At 44.0% G+C, this 17,018-nt stretch overlaps 2 protein-coding genes and 1 long non-coding RNA gene across 4 annotated transcripts in view; 1 reads left to right on the top strand and 2 right to left on the bottom strand.

The window, feature by feature from the left end:
• Window positions 1-11,559, top strand: part of notch2 (notch receptor 2) — a 52,652-nt gene extending 41,093 nt beyond the window's left edge. The window contains exons 23-35 of the mRNA XM_079691942.1: window positions 1,697-1,829; window positions 1,964-2,215; window positions 2,348-2,460; window positions 3,211-3,743; window positions 4,302-4,637; window positions 5,789-5,931; window positions 6,026-6,233; window positions 6,469-6,556; window positions 6,879-7,032; window positions 7,119-7,438; window positions 7,528-7,675; window positions 7,850-7,947; window positions 8,134-11,559. Coding sequence (XP_079548068.1) covers window positions 1,697-1,829; window positions 1,964-2,215; window positions 2,348-2,460; window positions 3,211-3,743; window positions 4,302-4,637; window positions 5,789-5,931; window positions 6,026-6,233; window positions 6,469-6,556; window positions 6,879-7,032; window positions 7,119-7,438; window positions 7,528-7,675; window positions 7,850-7,947; window positions 8,134-9,585 — 3,978 coding nt within the window. The 3' untranslated portion in view covers window positions 9,586-11,559. The remainder of the gene's footprint in view (window positions 1-1,696; window positions 1,830-1,963; window positions 2,216-2,347; window positions 2,461-3,210; window positions 3,744-4,301; window positions 4,638-5,788; window positions 5,932-6,025; window positions 6,234-6,468; window positions 6,557-6,878; window positions 7,033-7,118; window positions 7,439-7,527; window positions 7,676-7,849; window positions 7,948-8,133) is intronic.
• LOC307045933 overlaps window positions 11,011-17,018 on the bottom strand; it is a 10,843-nt gene continuing 4,835 nt past the window's right edge. For both annotated transcript variants that reach the window (XR_013810027.1, XR_013810028.1), the window contains exon 2: window positions 11,011-13,472. This is a non-coding gene — a long non-coding RNA (uncharacterized lncRNA). The remainder of the gene's footprint in view (window positions 13,473-17,018) is intronic.
• LOC307024815 (protein FAM200A-like) lies at window positions 14,103-16,405 on the bottom strand. Its single transcript, XM_079659234.1, has 2 exons — window positions 15,240-16,405; window positions 14,103-14,958 (listed from the first exon to the last, which is right to left on the bottom strand). Exon 2 carries the CDS (start codon window positions 14,945-14,947, stop codon window positions 14,525-14,527), a length of 423 nt encoding a protein of 140 aa, XP_079515360.1. The 5' UTR covers window positions 14,948-14,958; window positions 15,240-16,405; the 3' UTR covers window positions 14,103-14,524.

The following is a 17,018-nucleotide window of genomic DNA, read 5'->3' as shown; positions in this document are numbered from 1 at the left end:
ATCCTGTGTTCTATAGGGAGCCAGTGTAAGGCAGCCAGAACAGGAGTAATGTGGTCCCTTTTCCTAACTCTGGTTAGTACACGAGCTGCAGCATTTTGAATAAGCTGAAGCGACTTCACTGACTTCTTGGTACATCCTGATAATAAGGAGTTACAATAATCCAGCCTTGAAGGAACAAATGTATGGACTAGTTTCTCTGCATCGTTTTCAGGCAAGATATGCCTGATTTTTGCAATGTTACGTAGATGGAAGTAGGCGGTCCTTGAAATTGATTTTATGTGGGCGTTAAAGGATAAATCCTGATCAAATATAACACCAAGATTCCTTACAGTCTCACTGGAGGCCAAATGAATGCCATCCATAGTTAGTATATCTTTAGATAATTATTTTCGTAGATTCTTCGGGCCAAGTACAAAATAAGTTTTGGTCGTGTTTAACATCAAAAAATGTAAGGTCATCCACGTTTTTAAGTCCTTGAGGCAGTCTTGAATTTTATTTAGATGATTAATTTCATCAGGTTTGATTGATAAATATAGTTGAGTATCATCCGCATAACAATGAAAGTTTACAGAATGAGTCCTTATAATATTGCCTAACGGAAGCATATATAGTGTGAACAAAATAGGTCCGAGCACTGAGCCCTGTGGCACTCCATGGCTAACTTTGGTTTGCGTGGAAGATTCATCGTTGACACGTACAAACTGAGAGCGTTCAGATAGATAGGACCTAAACCAGCCTAAAGCAGTTCCCTGTTTGCCAATAAGTGTATAATAATAATAAGTGGAATAAGTGTGCAAAATATTTAAATTGTATTTTCGGATCCTGAACGAGACCGCCGCCAGAGCGCGTCTCCCCGTTACCTGCAGAAGGAAGCCATTCACGCAACGCAGTCCCGCTCTCTTTATCTCCAAGTGACTTTCTGCCGCTTTCCTCCGTAGTGCAGTGCTGATCGTTTCACCACAGAGGAAAGCACTTCACAAATTGCAGTCGGCCTACCCATAAGGAGCTGTACAAATGCCGCCATTTTTGCGTGGCTGTGTATTTAGTTGAAAGCCCAGTGGCGATCTGCTCATCTCTCATTGAAATAATATGCTACAAAGGGGCGGACTGGCCATCTGTGTGTTGAACTTTCCTGTCGGCTCCCAGACCGTAGTCGAGGAGGGCAGAAGCCCACTTTAGCTTAAATGACTGGAGAGAGGCGAGCTCTTCTTGGGAGGCCGTTGCATTTATTTAGCTGTTCTTCTGTTTCACAAAATACATCACAGACCTCTGTTTTTCTGCTTCCTCGTTTCACTTCCAGAAACATACACACGTTCCCTCACTGTCGCTCTACCATCCACAAACACACATGCACAAGCCACACCCCTCTCTCTCTCTCTTAAAGGGACAGCGATCTCATCTCACTCTGCGTGACCCTAATATCATAACATGTGTGCTCTGGAGAATCACAGAACGGACGATCGTCCTTATTATTATGCCGTTCAAACCAATTATTTAAATGTGTTTGTTAAATTCGGCATCATGTAAGTTGCGCTGACAGGTCCACACACTGCTTCCCCGCAGCGAGGCTCCCCCGCCCTCCTGCTGATAGTTCACGAGCGTCAAGCTCCTCAACCCCCCCCCCCCCCCCCCCCATTTGATTGGGTATCCCCAAGCACACAATGAACTTATCTCTGTCTCTTATTTCTCGCTCCAGTGTAAATCAGGCTACCAGGGCGTGAACTGTGACTATGATATCGATGAATGCCACTCTCGGCCCTGCCTGCACGGAGGAACATGTATCAACCTCATCAATCGCTTCACCTGCGGCTGCCCACCTGGAACGCATGGTAAGTGTGTATAATAAATATATACACAGTGCACACACACAGTCACAGGATGATTAATACTGTTCCTTTGAACATCCACAAAGCAGCTTTTCTGGGCTACACACAGTCATATCTGTCTGTTCTCTGATCTGTAGGGTACCTGTGTGAAGTGAACGTGGACGACTGTGCTCCCAAGCCTGGCTCCTTTGAACCCCGCTGTCTGAATGGAGGACAGTGTGTGGACGGTGTGGGCCGCTACACATGCTCCTGCCCTCCAGGATTCGTTGGAGAGCACTGCGAGGGGGATCTCAATGAATGCCTTTCTACGCCCTGCCACGCCTCCGGCAGCCTGGACTGTGTGCAGCTGGTCAATGACTACCAGTGTCGCTGTCGCCTTGGATACACAGGTAAATTACCAAAAAGCAGCTTGTCTTTTAATATTGTATGTAAGACAAACCAGCAAGGCATCAGTGTGTTGGGGTTTTAGTAATTATGCAAAGTGTTTTCAGTTTACTTATTAATTATTTTTTATTTTTCAGGTCGTCATTGTGAGTCCATGGTGGACCCTTGTCTGTCGAAGCCGTGCCATAACGGCGCCATCTGCTCTATGAACATGAGCTCAGGACATGGCTACACCTGCTCCTGTGTTCCCGTAAGTTTCTTTAATGTCTCTCTTTTTCCAATATCAGAAGAGGACACATTTTTCAATCCTTTCTCCTCTAGCTTCTATTCATTTCTCAGTTAAAACAAGCTTTAGTGTTAGGCTACACTTTTGTTTAAACTGCATGCCATGTGAATACAGAAAACTTGACACTGGAAACTAAATGCAGAGCGTTTAAATAAAGAGTGCCATGATGTGAGAAAAATACATATTTACTTTGAAAGAGAAAATAGACATTCTTCCAATTTGAAGATATTTTTCCATTAGTCTATTGGACACGAAACGTCCCTCCAGTGGATGTCAACTCTGGTTAATAGGAATCATGGCTTACCTGCTTCATGTGTTCACCTATTTTATCTATTTCAATAATCTTTCTTCTCATAGTAAAGTTATCAATTTGTATTATGATGTACTGAGTGACTTCAGAAGATAATAGAAGTACACCGGTGGCTGAAATTACTACCTCAATGTTTTCCTTTCTTTTGTTCTTAGACTAAAATCTCTTTGCACAATTTCCTTGTTTTTCTCTCCACTAACTTCTTGCTCCCTTTCTTATTCTCACGCTTGCTTCAGAGGGCCACACCATGGCTCAGGTATAGTAGACAAGCAGCAGATTCATAGGAGAACCTAGATCTATAGAATAGTAGTTAGAATCGTTTTTATATTAAAATAACAGTTGTATTGGCCCTTTGCAAATGTCTATACTACGAGCACTCTTGAATAACATGTTGTGTTTTTTAGGGCTTCACTGGGTTCAACTGTGGCGAAATGGAGGGCCACAGTTGTACAAAGCTACGTTGCCAGAATGGTGGGCGTTGTGTCGAGTCACCCGGGGTCCCCCTGCGCTGCGAGTGCCAGGCCGGATTCAGCGGAACCCATTGCGAGAAAGAACAGAGGTGTCCATGGACCTGCCAGAACGGAGGAACCTGCATCAAAGACCCAACCAACCCATACCATTACAAATGCCAGTGTCAAATGTACTTCACTGGACAATACTGCGAGAACAAACCACTCGTACCACGCACACCAACCTGCCCCTATCCGGAGTGTGCGGGGCGTCGAGGGGATAGCGTGTGTGACGGTCATTGTAACAACCATGAATGTCAGTGGGACGGAGGCGACTGCTCACTCAAGTGGCCGCAGCCTTGGGAAAACTGCACCGCCAGTATTCCCTGCTGGGATCTCTTCAAGGATGGACATTGTGATAAGGCGTGCAACAACGCCGGGTGCCTCTTTGATGGCTTTGATTGCATGGAAACCACACCTACCTGCAAGTACGTGAACCTATATATATATATATATATATATATATATATATATATATATATATATATATATATATATTTTTTTTTTTTTTTTATAAGATATCTTTATCATAGATTGTGCATAGATTATGTATCATTTACACAAGTTTTACATTGATCATCATTTTTTCCAAACATGATGAAACAATGTCCCCAAAAGGGCAAATTTAAATATGTACATACACATACATTGTCCTAATATACACACGAACATACACAGGAAATAAAACATGAATAAAACAATACATAAAGTCATTAATGCCCTCCCCCCCCCAAAATAACTCAGCCATCATAACTTGGCCTTGGAAGAACAGTCCAAAAGATATTGGATATTCTAGGTCCGACATATTGGAGAAATAAAGACCACACCTCGTACAATATACCACTTTAGCCTCCTAGACCAGTATGTTAAATATTTCATGGGTAAAAGGCCAAAGAATATGTTATTTTGCCATTGCTGTTGCTTCAAAAAAGTCTCAAATACTTTAAAGCCAGATCACCCAACATCATTCTTCTGTCTATTTTCAGGTATGACAAGTACTGTGCAGACCACTTTGGGAACAGCGTCTGTGACAAGAGCTGCCACACGGAGGCCTGCGGCTGGGACGGCCTGGACTGCTCGGCTGACCTTCCCCCTAAAGATGTGTTTGGAACGCTGGTCATCGTGGTCCGCCTGCAGCCCAAGGAGCTGCTCGGAGACCTGAAGGGCTTCCTGCGGTCCCTGGGAGCCGTGCTGCACACCAACCTGCGAGTGAAGCTGGACGATAAGAAGCAGCCGATGGTGTACGCTTACTACTGGGATGTGAACGAACAACATAAACAGCTGGAGAGGAGAAAGAGGGAGCTGGAGAAGGAGGTTATAGGGTAAAGATATTCATGATGCTGTAATCACATACTTATTCAGCTGTCTTCAAATATCTTTATTGATTTCTCTGTTTTTTTCCACACAAAAGCAAGTGACACAAAGTATGTACATTTGGTTCAAATTCACAAAGTAATGATATTTACAGCCCATGCTGACAAATCTAAATCTCCATTTCCATCCCACCATTTACCCACCCACCACCCATTAGCCTATTGAGTTACAGGTTGCAGAGTACATTAACAATAAATAAAGAAGGAGAATAATCAGATAGTATTGTTCGTTACTAGTGATGGGAATTATGGCTCTTTGAAGGGAGCCGGATCTTATGGCTCCGTTCCTTTCAAAGAGCCGTTCAAAAGAGCCGTTTTTTTTGGCGGGGTTACTAGGTTTATCTGTGAAATAATCACCAGGATAATCATTGACTGTATTGCCTGACCTAATGTCAATAATCTGCTTTGTAAACACGACACAAGGTGGCGCCATATCCATGTCATTCATGTCCGTGAATGTACTACTTTGAATTTACCCTCCGTATGTGTTAAGTAAATAAAGTTGCCTGGCCTTGAATGAAATTCACGCAACTCTTAATATTAGATACTGTGTGGCGATGGAGATTATTTGTTGACCCTGCTTTAAAGGATATTTTGCCTTTACAAATGGTGCGCTTTATCACTGCCTGGGTTTTGGTTGAAGTGCATCAAAATGCTGCTGCGTTTGGCTCATTTTCCATCCGAAAAACACGTGGTCTACCTGTCCTGTACCACTTGTTATGACTTCTCTCTCTCGCGTATTCCGTTCAGACCCACCCCACCTCACTCCTCCTGCTGAAACCTACCTATCAGAGTAGGGGCGGGTCTTCACAGAATACGTTTGGGGAACAAAATCAAGCTTTTTAACAGGCGAGTGGATTTTGGCATGCAGTGAGTGCGGACCAACGATTGAACGATAACAAGAACGGCTCTCACCAAGTACGACTCGGTTCCCCTCGTTCGTACCAAAGAGCCGTTCAAACGAATCGGCTCGTTCGCGACCGACACATCACTATTCGTTAGTAAATTAGTGCAAGGGGGGAAAAAAGAAAACAAGAAAAAGAACAGAAATACTTTTCTGAGCTTTCTATTATAACACTGTTTTCACTTCTGACCCGCAGATCTGTGGTGCACCTGGAGCTCGATAACCGTGAATGCGCAAAGACCTCTACCAACTGTTTCAAAGACACTAACGAGACTGCCAGGTTCCTCGCAGCGTCTCAAATCAAGTCTGGACTGCCCTACCCCCTGGTGTCTGTAAGCAGTAAGTAGACCTTTCATTTAGAAGGAAACAGAGTTCAACTGGTTTGTTTTAAATGAAATGAAGACGGCAAAACTAATATTTGATTTATGTCCAGGTACAGATCCAATTCCATGTTGTGGGCCACCGATTGAGTGGATCCTGGTCGGAGTGGCAGTGGTTATTATTCTGCTCATCCTGGTGCTGGGGATGCTGGCCGCCAAGAGGAAGCACAAACACGGTCACCTGTGGCTTCCCGATGGCTTCTCGGCCAATAAGAACGACAAAAGGAGAGAGCCTGTCGGTCAGGATGACCTTGACATGAAGTGAGTAAATAAACAGCTTGTGTTAGAGAGAATTTTAAATGAAGATTAATGATGACAACTACTGTATGGGAATTCATACCAGAGTGAAATGTAGGGTCTCTCAAATGTGAACAAGTATCTATCACACAGCTGTTTGATTGTGAAAAAGAGCATAGCTGGAACATAGGATGCATGCCGAGTCTTGAGAATTGTCAGTGTCGTTTAAACTTATATATGTTCTTTTATCTCATATCAGGAACTTCAAGACCCAGGATGGAGCCATGATTGATGGAGGTCAAAGTCAGAGATGGCTGGAAGACGAGGTCCCATCTAAGAAACAAAGAGTAAGTGAATTGAAAAGGGAAATAACGCTGAGGGATTGGAGTAGTTGGGTAAAAGTTTATACTTACTAGAATGAGGGTGTTCTCTGTTGTCTTCACTTTCTTTTAGAGGCAGAGCAGGCCAAATTAGATCACTTAAACCATAGATACAAAACATGTACTTGTAGCTTGTCAGGAAGGAGGTTAAACAAACCCTATACAAAAGACAACAATGGGTTTAAGGTATAGATTGGGGGAGTTCAATTCAATCGGAGAAGCAAGATTAGAAACATTGGGAAAGTCTTTTGATTGATCTGAATGTTTCAAGCTCGGTTGCTTTTTATAGACTGAAGACAAACCCTTGCTGCCCATTGCTATGGATGGAGGTGTTGACCGCAGGGAGTGGACCCTGCAGCATCGCAAGGCTGCGGACATCGCCCTCACCCCCCCTCAGGCCGACCTGGATGCCGACTGTCTGGATGTTAACGTCAAAGGACCCGGTGAGAAAAAAGTTCCTACTGTATAAACCCTCCATACCTAATTAATTGAAAGAACTGCTGTGATAATGGGCTCCTTTTTCCCTCAGATGGCTGCACTCCACTGATGTTGGCAACGCTGCGTAATGGTGGAGGCCCGGACTGCAGCCTGCATGGAGAGGAGGAGGAAGACAGTGGAGGAGATGAACCGGGACCGAGTGTGATTTCAGACCTCATCTCTCAGGGTGCATCTCTGATGGCGCAGACCGATCGCACAGGAGAGACGGCGCTCCACCTGGCGGCCCGCTACGCCCGCGCTGATGCTGCTAAGAGACTGCTGGACGCTGGAACGGATCCCAACGTGCACGACAACATGGGCCGAACTCCACTGCATGCTGCTGTGGCGGCGGATGCTCAGGGAGTCTTCCAGGTGAGACCGCAGAATCAGTTATAAACTTGAAGTTACACTGCATCACTGCGGTCCGTCGTGATCTCATGTGTCCGTGTCGTCTCTCTCAGATTTTGATCCGTAATCGTGCGACAGAACTGGATTCCAGGATGAATGACGGAACCACTCCACTGGTACTGGCAGCAAGGCTCGCTGTGGAGGGCATGGTGGAAGAGCTGATCCACTGCCACGCTGACATCAATGCTGTGGATGACCACGGTCAGTGAACCTCTCATATAATCCCTCTTCCTGTGTAATGTCTTGATTTTGTATTACAAGTCATTGGCTGTTTGCAATTACATCTTAAAATCAAGTAAACGTTTCTTCAGAAATAAATTAGTTGCATAAATTCAGCCTAATTTCTGTCCTTTTTTCACCGTCTTAACATTTTAGGCAAATCCGCTCTGCACTGGGCGGCTGCAGTTAATAATGTGGAGGCCACTCTTGTGCTTTTGAAGAATGGAGCCAACCGTGACATGCAAGACAATAAGGTTTGTTCTTATGTTGTCAATGTTTCTATAATTACATTTCTAATCTAATTTTACTCTAGAAACAAAGGTGCAATAAAATCTGTATCAAATCAAATCATCAGGTTTATAAACGTGCCGATTAAATTGAGTCTACTCAAAACAGATATTTTTTGTATTCAAACATGCTGTTTGCTATGTTCTCTTCAGGAGGAGACGCCACTGTTTCTGGCAGCCAGAGAGGGCAGCTTTGAGGCGGCTCAGGTTCTCCTCGACCATTACTCCAACCGGGACATCACGGATCACCTGGACCGGCTGCCCCGCGACACTGCTCAAGAGCGCATGCATCACGACATCGTGCGTCTGCTGGACCAGTACAACCTGGTGCACAGTCCGCACAACGGCCCTAACCACATGGGCGGAGGAAACTCCTCTGTGATGTGCGGGGCCAACGGAGCTGGATACATCGGCATGCGCCCCGGGGCTCAGGGGAAGAAGAACAGGAGGGGTGGAGGTGGAGCAAAGGTGGGAGGTGGAGCTGGTAATGCTAAGGAGCTAAAAGACATGAAAGCAAAGAGAAGAAAGAAGCCGGCCGGAGGAGAGGCGCCGGCCGCAGCTGCTGGAGCGGGAGGAGGAAGTGCAGCGGGAGGTGGAGCAGCGACAGCCGGAGGGAACACAAACGGCGTTAAGGCAGCAGGACTTCCAGAGAGCTCCGTCACCATGTCGCCTGTCGACTCCCTGGAATCACCGCACTCGTACACAGGAGACGTGTCCGGCACCGTCTCCACCACAGCCAACTCCCCTCCCCTCCTGAGCAGCCCCACCTCCAGACCCATGCTGCCCCCCGTCAGCCACATGCTGGGGCAGCAGCAGAGCTGGGTGCCCATGACCAAGCACGGCTACAGCGGCCACATGTTCGGCCTGGTGCCGCACCAGATGGGCGGGTCACACTCCGGCATGGGGCAGCACCACGGCCAGGGCGCCATGCTGACCCCCATGAACGTCACCATGAGCAGGGAGCAGCTGCCGCCCATCGTCACGTTCCAGATGATGGCGCCTGGTGGGGGCCAGGCCATGCTGAAGCAGCCTCAGCAGGGGCCGGTCCCTCAGTCCCAGGGGCCGAACCAGAGCCAGGCTCACTCCCAGCAGGGGCCAGGCCAGCTGCGGTGCTCCCAGCCTCTCATGTACCAGATGCCCGAGCAGATGAGCAGGGGGCACGGGATGTCCCACGCCATGCAGCACCCCCACACCGTCGGCCACGGGGGCCATGGGGGGATCGAGGGCCAGTCACGACAGCTGCCCTCCTATCCACCCATGCAGAGCCCTGTGGATAAATACCCCACTCCCCCCTCCCAGCACAGTTTCACCACCACCGGCTCGGAGGGCACCACCCCCGGTCACTCCGCCCACCCGCCAAGCGAGCACCCGTATCTCACGCCGTCGCCGGAGTCCCCGGACCCCTGGTCGTCCTCTTCGCCGCACTCCAACTCGGACTGGTCTGATGTTACCACCAGCCCCACCCCTCTGGGGAACCCCCACCACGCACTGCCGTCTTCACACCGCACACACATTCCAGAGCAGGCGCAGCTGCAGGCGCAGTCGCAGCAGATGCAGCCGGCCGCCCAGCAGCCGCAGCACGGCAACATGCAGGTGTTTGCGTAGGCCGGTCGGAGGAAAACAGACTGAACAGACTTCATTATAATAATCTTCCCCTTTATGTTTTCTTCTTCTCTTTGCACTTAAGAAAACTGTTGTATAGTTTCTAAATTGAGTATTATCAGCTAGATAGATCACAAATTCTCAATACCAAAAAGCATGCAGTTAGCTGTCAATCACAAGTTCAATCAGTTCCTGTCTACTTCCTGTGATGCCGGCCGAACATCCTCTGCTTCCTGTTGGATAAATCAAGACTTTTCTTTTCGGCTTTCCGCACACAAACACAAACTGTTTATCGAGGGATCAACGAGGAAGTGCCGACCAGATGGCGACCGGCTTTTATTGCTTCAGAGAAACAGACTGTTGAGATGGACTGTGACACGTGGCAGAGGACACTCTGAACTGATATCGTCTGCTTTTTAGGTCATTTTCTTTCCGCTACACGCTATCCTTATGTGTTGTTTAATGTGATAAGCCTGTCAATACTAACTCATCGTCGTAACCATTCACTCTATCTTTTTAAATACGATGGCTCACGGTCAGTTGATGGTATAATTCAGCAAAACTACCTAGTTGTTGCTTCTTCTTTTTTTAGTTCATGCATTGTTTTAATGTGCTAAAGGGGGAATTTTATAAATGTATGTTGCATTACTAGAAAGACAAACATCAAGTAAATGACAGATTATATATAAATGCACACAGATGCATCTTGTTACTAAATGGCTCTACACGCTAACAACAGTTTTTTTACTTATAGTTATAGAAGTGTTTTCCATCAAATGTCTAAACACAAAGAAGGTTTAATAAATGCAGTTTTTATTTCCATGCTGTAGGTGCAGGGAGACCAGTGTATGTTTTAAAGGTAGTTACTGTTACAGAAATGCGAAAGAGTTGATTTGAAAATCAAATCGGAGTCAATGTGGATGCAGTTAGCATGTCTTGCAACAGACGGTGCCACTATATCATATGTTGTTGAGGGATTCATTAAGCTTGACAAACTTTATGCAAAAACATACAGTAGTTGTATGTTATATGATGAAATGTACATAGACTTACAGCACATTCTGCTTGTTATTACTGAGTTCGGTTTTGCAAAGACATGTTAAAATGTTTTTTTTATATGAATTCTGTTCGCACTTCTCGAATGATTCTGAATGTTACAGAGGTGCAAGTTTTTCTCTTTAAACCGCCTCCTTGGTAAATGTTTTTTTCTTTTCTGAAATCATTTAACCAGTTTTGCCTTTTTGCTTAACTACAATCAGTGTATCTCTGCACCTTTGTAATTGTAATGATTCATAAACCAAGTCTGGAGGTGAGTAAGGTTTGATAAAGTATTTTTTTTTGTCTTCCTTCTTAACGTTGATCATAGCTTTGTGTGACTGCTCTGTAAAAGCAGACAATCATTCACCGTTTTATTTTTGAAACTTAAAAAAAAGGAACACCAGTGTCTCTTAAGACCAAATGATTATTATTTGTTCTACCAAAACTGTCCAAATCTGTATTAGTAGGTTATTTTTCTGATTTGTAAGAGACAAAAAGTTACATGTTGCAAACACATGAATTACCAAGAAATTATGTTTTAGTTTTAATTACTACTGCAAGTGTCTTTGTAAACGAAGCTAAATGTCCATCATATACCCACTAAATTACACACCAGGGTCTTTTAATCTGTCCCTGCAGTTTCACAAAATAAATGTACTGTACAATTAAGTGTCATCCAGCATTTTTATACGAATTGAGCATCTCAGTTCCCGTTCATATGCAAGCCCAAGCGTCTATTTTCTGTATATAAAATGTTCTTTTTTAAAATTGTACTTTCTTCTGTTAACCAAATAGCCTATAATATACATGCCATATGAAGTAGTTGTCACCATGTTTGTATAAGGTAGAAGAACTAATGAAAAAACAAGTTTTTTTTGTCAAAAAAAACAAATGATCAACCAAATATGCTTATTGAAATAAAGCCCAGATCTTCATAGACTTTTGCAGCGCCGTCTCTTTTTTTCAGGAACAATTCTGGTGTTTATAATTGTTTTACAATGGTTTGACATAGAAAAGAATGTCACATAAGTATAAAATTAAAAAATATCAACATTTTACATATAGAAAAGTGTTTCGACAGCAACTATGTTACTGTCCCTTCAGGTTACACAATACGGGCTTATACATACACAAAAATATATATGAACCCAATCATCTGAAATAATCTTTCCAATGTTAGGAACACAGAATCAAAGTCAATGGTTTTTAATAGTGCATGTTATTCCACAGTTAGTATTTGAAAGACATTTTCTTCAAGCCGAGGTGGAGGACTTACTGTATGCTTCACTTATGGGTCATTCCAGAATTGGAGGACATTTCATGTCCCCCATATAAAAAATCTAATAATCCATGCCCAAAATGCTAAAACATGCACTTGTGTTAAACATACTTGTCTTGAGACAAAATGTGTATAAAATTGTAGAAAAAGTGGTTTCAAAATATTATTTAAATTATCAAATAGTTCTCGAACATCCCCTAAAATGGCATTTTTCTCTTGTCCCCACTTCTTGGTGACCAACTTGCATGTCAAATATAACATTTAAAATAGAGATTTTATTAACTTTTTTGGTATTATTCTATTGATATATGTCTCTTGTAATGGTAAAATCTATTTGTTAAATCATAAACATATTTTAAATAACAGTAATTTTGCACAGAAGGTGTGTCCCTCAACATGCGTTCAACCCTGTTACCCAAACCTTTTTAGATTGGCACAGGAAGTGAAAAAACTGTAAATCAGATGACGCAGTGGAAGTGACATCAGCAAGCCATGTGCTAGTGCCATGGGTAGACCAAAACTAAGTCCTCTCTTTTATTTTTCATATTTTTACAATCTTTTCAGTCGTAAAAGAGTGTGGCACTCTGACCCACTCAACCCTGTTACTGATATTACCAGAATAAAGCATTTTAATTTCAAAGTTATCTTTCTTGCATTAGATATCCAAGTTTGTCATTGCCTTGGAAAGTAGCATTACATGCTACATCTAGCTATAATTCCTGAGGTTAAAGGCTCAAATTAGCATTGATTTTCAACCCTGTTACTTTCAACCCTGTTACTATAATTAGAGTAACGGGTAATTCTTCATTGGAAAATATACATTTGATGCCAAGCTGGGCAAATCACTTTTTTTGATGGTTTATTATCTGTTTTTCCTAAATACATAAAAAAAAATTATAAAATAAAAGGTTCATTTTTGAAAAATGTTGGTGTCTAAATTGTCCTCCAATTCTGGAATGACCCTTATATAGAAGTTGAAATAGCGTGGTATAAAAAGACTGTTATTGGTAGAAGCAGTTGTTTCAAAATGTTACTTCACTAGTAACAGAAGTAAACATTCATGCAAAGAGCTGTTTTTACTGTTAATTAAAGCATTTAATGTTGTAATTTGTCAATATGGAGTGGATGTAACATACTTTATTTTATTAATACTTTATTCTTATATGATTATATAATCATTATTCATTTGCTTTAAAGCTCAATAAATAACAAAGAAGACGTTTGACCGGCACTTTTCTAATTTTGTCCGGAAGATTTAAACTTTAACGGACATGTTGACCGGCGAAAAAAAAGGGGCGAGTGTGTTGGGGCGCCACTGATGGTGATGAAAGCTGGTTCGAGGGGCCCCCACAGACTCTAGAATCGCCACTGTCGATGGGGATCAAAGCTGTCCGGTCCCACATGCTAAGTGCTAGCCAGAAAGCCGCGGCATTTAGTCCCGACTCTCCCGATGGCCAATCCGTGCCTCCCCTGACTGCACGTCGCTGAAACACACCGCTGCAGTGCAGACTCTGCACGGAGGAGCAGTGGATTCCGGGGGATCCTGCTCCTCCAAGGAAGAGACACACGTTCACTAAAAGCAGAAAAAAAGATATCCGGTCACAGAGATCTGCTATTCTAAAGTAAAGTCAACACATATCGACCCTAAATATAGTCTATAGTAAGAACGAGAAAAGTCTTAACATATATATCGTTTTTTGGAAACATATGACAAATCTGCGAGGGTGATGACGTCAGAGAATCGTCCTGTGCCGGGGCTTAGCCCCGGACAGCCCGGCCCAATTTAGCCCCTGGGTATTTGTGAGGGAGCTCCTATATGGCATTACCCCGCTGAAGCTCACCAAAGTCCGCTGAAGCTCACCAAAGTTTAATATATTTCATAGTTCAAAGTTTTGCCAATTGTTTTGTTTATTGGTCAAATAGGCTGGTTTCTAATGGTTTCTGAGGAGTTTTACTGGAATGAAAGAGCACAAAGTGTGTCTACAAAAGCAAAAAAGCAGCATATTGCATTAAACCTGACCTTGACAGAGAGGTTGAAGTTCATGTGGAGAGGAGGCTTCAGTAGTCTGTCTGTTTTATCTTTTGGGAACAATGCCTGAATCAAATACTACTTTCTAATGGTTTCTTTTTCTAATAAACCTTACATTGTGTTGGTCACACAATTCATTCTCCTGTGCTTTGTTCTATCTCAGGGGTTCTCAACCTTTTTTGGGCCAGCGCCCCCCTGTCCATTATCCAGGTCTCTTACCGCCCCCCATCAAAATAAGTAGACTTATTTTCTTCCCTGAATATTAATGTTGACTAAAATTCTGTGTTATATCATTTAAAAAGAATGTCACTGAATGCCAAATAATAGATTTGATTTAACTGGGCAGTTGGAATATCATTATCATTAGTTTACCAGAGAGCAGAAAAGCCATGTGAATGTGAATTAAAATGATATTTATGAGTGTTAAACAAACTCAGACAAGAGCAGAGAATACAAACAGACTGCTACGGAACAGCAGCAATTTCACACATGTCCAGTGCAGAACAAACAGTAGGCTACAAAACTGTACATTAGGCCTACAGAACTAACAGGTCGGAAAGGTGTTGCATTTCGCCGAATTGCGGGGGGGGGGAAGGTTAGTGTGAGCCCTGCGCTTGGTGGTTCTCCGCCAGTTTCTTCACTGCGGGTTGCAGAGAACTTAGTTTCAGTCGCAGTGCACCTGAGGCCGTCAAGTTCAAGCGATTGCGGTACTTGGACTGCATGTGGAGGACCTGGCTGAATCCCTGCTCCACGAGGTATGTGGTTGGGAAAGCCAGAAGAAGCAGCCTCGCTTTCTCCCAGAGAGCCGGGTAACGCTGAGAGTATTTGACCCACAAGTTGCCCCAGCCAGAGGTGCGGAAAATAGCCTGGGCCTCATCGTCACTCTGGATGTCGATGAGATGCTCCTGTATTGCTGGCTCGCATTCCGCCACGTCCGCCTGAAAGGGCTGCACCACCCAGGTGGGAACATCGAGGTCCAAAAGATCTCTGAAGTGGATCTTCAAATCGGCATTCACCATCCTCAGGTGGTCTGTGTAAATGAGAAGGCGCTCATCGTTAAGAGCCTCAGACACCTGCAATGAGTATAACCAGGAAATTGTTATCGGTGCAGAATGTTACCATCTGATTTTAAACTGGTTATTTTATTGCTAATTAGTTTACTAATTGATGTTTCTTTATTCTCATAATACATTCAGAACATAAGTTATTTATACTAACCAGGAACACAAATATAGTGTTGCATAGAGTAGCCTACATTTATTACATGTATTATTTATTATTATCATTATTTAGTAGCCTAGGCTAGATCACCTTGGTCAACAGCGGGAAATGAGCAAACTGCCTCCTGCCTATGCTCTGCCGGTATAGATCCAGCCTGGAGGTGAGACTGTGGATGACCGCCTTGCTCTGGATCAGAGTAACTCCTTTTCCTTGGAGCTTCAGCGTTACTTCATTCATTTTGCCAAAGAAGTCTGTGAGGTACATGATGTCGCAGCGGCTGGATGACACCTGTTCCCCGAGAGCTGCATCCACCTCCTCCAGGAACTCCACGATGCTGTCAAACAGCTCACAAAAACGAGCAAGGCAGTTTCCTTTTGAGAGCCAGCGGACATCAGTGTGGAGAAGAAGACGCTCAAAGGTCTCATCATTTTCCTGACACAGCTGTCGGAACAATCTGTTATTCAGGGCGTGGGCTTTTATTTTGTTTATTGCCTTTACTGCAACATTGAGAGACTTGTGGAGAGGTGGACTTTTAGATTTGGCCACAAGTAGTGTCACGATAACGCTAGAGGGCTAGCTGGTGACATGACAAGACATCGTGCCGGGAGCGGACCGGAAGTCGTTGTAATTTTGAACAAACAGCTCTGTGTGGAGCAGCCTGGCTAGCCAGCTCTTCCATGTCGTAGCAGACATAGAAACGGGTATTATTTTCATAAACTGACCACTTAGTTTGAATCTGTTAGTGGAATTTGTCATATCAAAACATATCAAAATTTAACAAAGTGACACAGATTATTAACAGTCGCGATCCCAAAATTACAACGACTTCCGGTCCGCTCCCGGCTGCTTTTTGTAGGGTACGTTCGTAAATGCGCTCAGAGCGCTCCGAGCGTCCCCGTTCCACAGTCCAGAGCGCTGCGCTCTGAGCGCTCACAGCTGGGTGCTCTGGCGGAACAGACGGGTTGTCCGAGCGGACTGACCGTTCGTGCATTTACGAACGTACCCGTAATAACACTGCTGACAGCTGACCAATCGCAAGCAGAGTTGTGGTTTCCTATAGCAACAAAAGATGCTGACAGCTGCTTTTTGTACAGGAAAAGACGCTGTGGGTGGCCAGCGTTTTTCATGACAAAAAGACATTATTCGTGAACGCCCCCCAAGAACACCTCAACGCCCCCCTTTCAAAAATATTGCTTCCAGCGCCCCCCGACGTTCTCTGAACGCCCCCTGGGGGGCGGTACCGCCCCCGTTGAGAACCAGTGTTCTATCTGAATTATGATAAGGAGTTATCACAAGCTGTTTAGTTATGCTATCTTACAATAAATACTGTAGTCAATGTGAGGTAAAGGTAGTCGCAAATGTAACCGGTTAGAACTCAAAGTTGCGATGAGGAACAAATTATGTTGTGAAACAACAGTCAGAAGTGCTGAAAGAAAACTTTAAAACTTGGAAACTGTCAGCTCTGCAGAAGTGTTCATCAGTGGCCCTCAACCGCCAGTCAGAAGAGGAGTGGAGAGATTCAGCAGATTGTTTGCACCGAATACTTGGCTTTCAACTGCCTACCATTCTGTCCATTTTATTGACAATTTTAACTTTTTCTGGGACCGCAGACATCTTTTTAAGGCAGATGGAGTTTGCCTGAACAAGTCAGGAGAGAAATAGTTTATCTCTAACATATTCAACTGCCTGCGTAATCTTTCTGTTAACTTTGCCAAGGACAAGCAACAAGAAGATTCAAAACAAGAGAAAGACGCAACACATCGCTCAGAAATCCTTGAAGATGTATCACTGCACCCGCCTGAGGAATGTCTTGATTATGGGAAACCTATGTATGAACCTATGTATGTATGTATATATGAGACAAATGGA

The sequence above is a fragment of the Notothenia rossii genome (genome assembly GCF_949606895.1).
Source record: "Notothenia rossii genome assembly, chromosome: 1".
NCBI lineage: Eukaryota > Metazoa > Chordata > Actinopteri > Perciformes > Nototheniidae > Notothenia > Notothenia rossii.
The sequence above is the reverse complement of the archived record's forward strand: the minus strand, read 5'-3'. Positions and strand labels throughout refer to the sequence as shown.

Bases quoted from the DNA above. Each gene is read 5' to 3' on its own strand.
- LOC307024815 (XM_079659234.1), bottom strand. From the start codon at position 14,947: ATGGTGAATGCCGATTTGAAGATCCACTTCAGAGATCTTTTGGACCTC.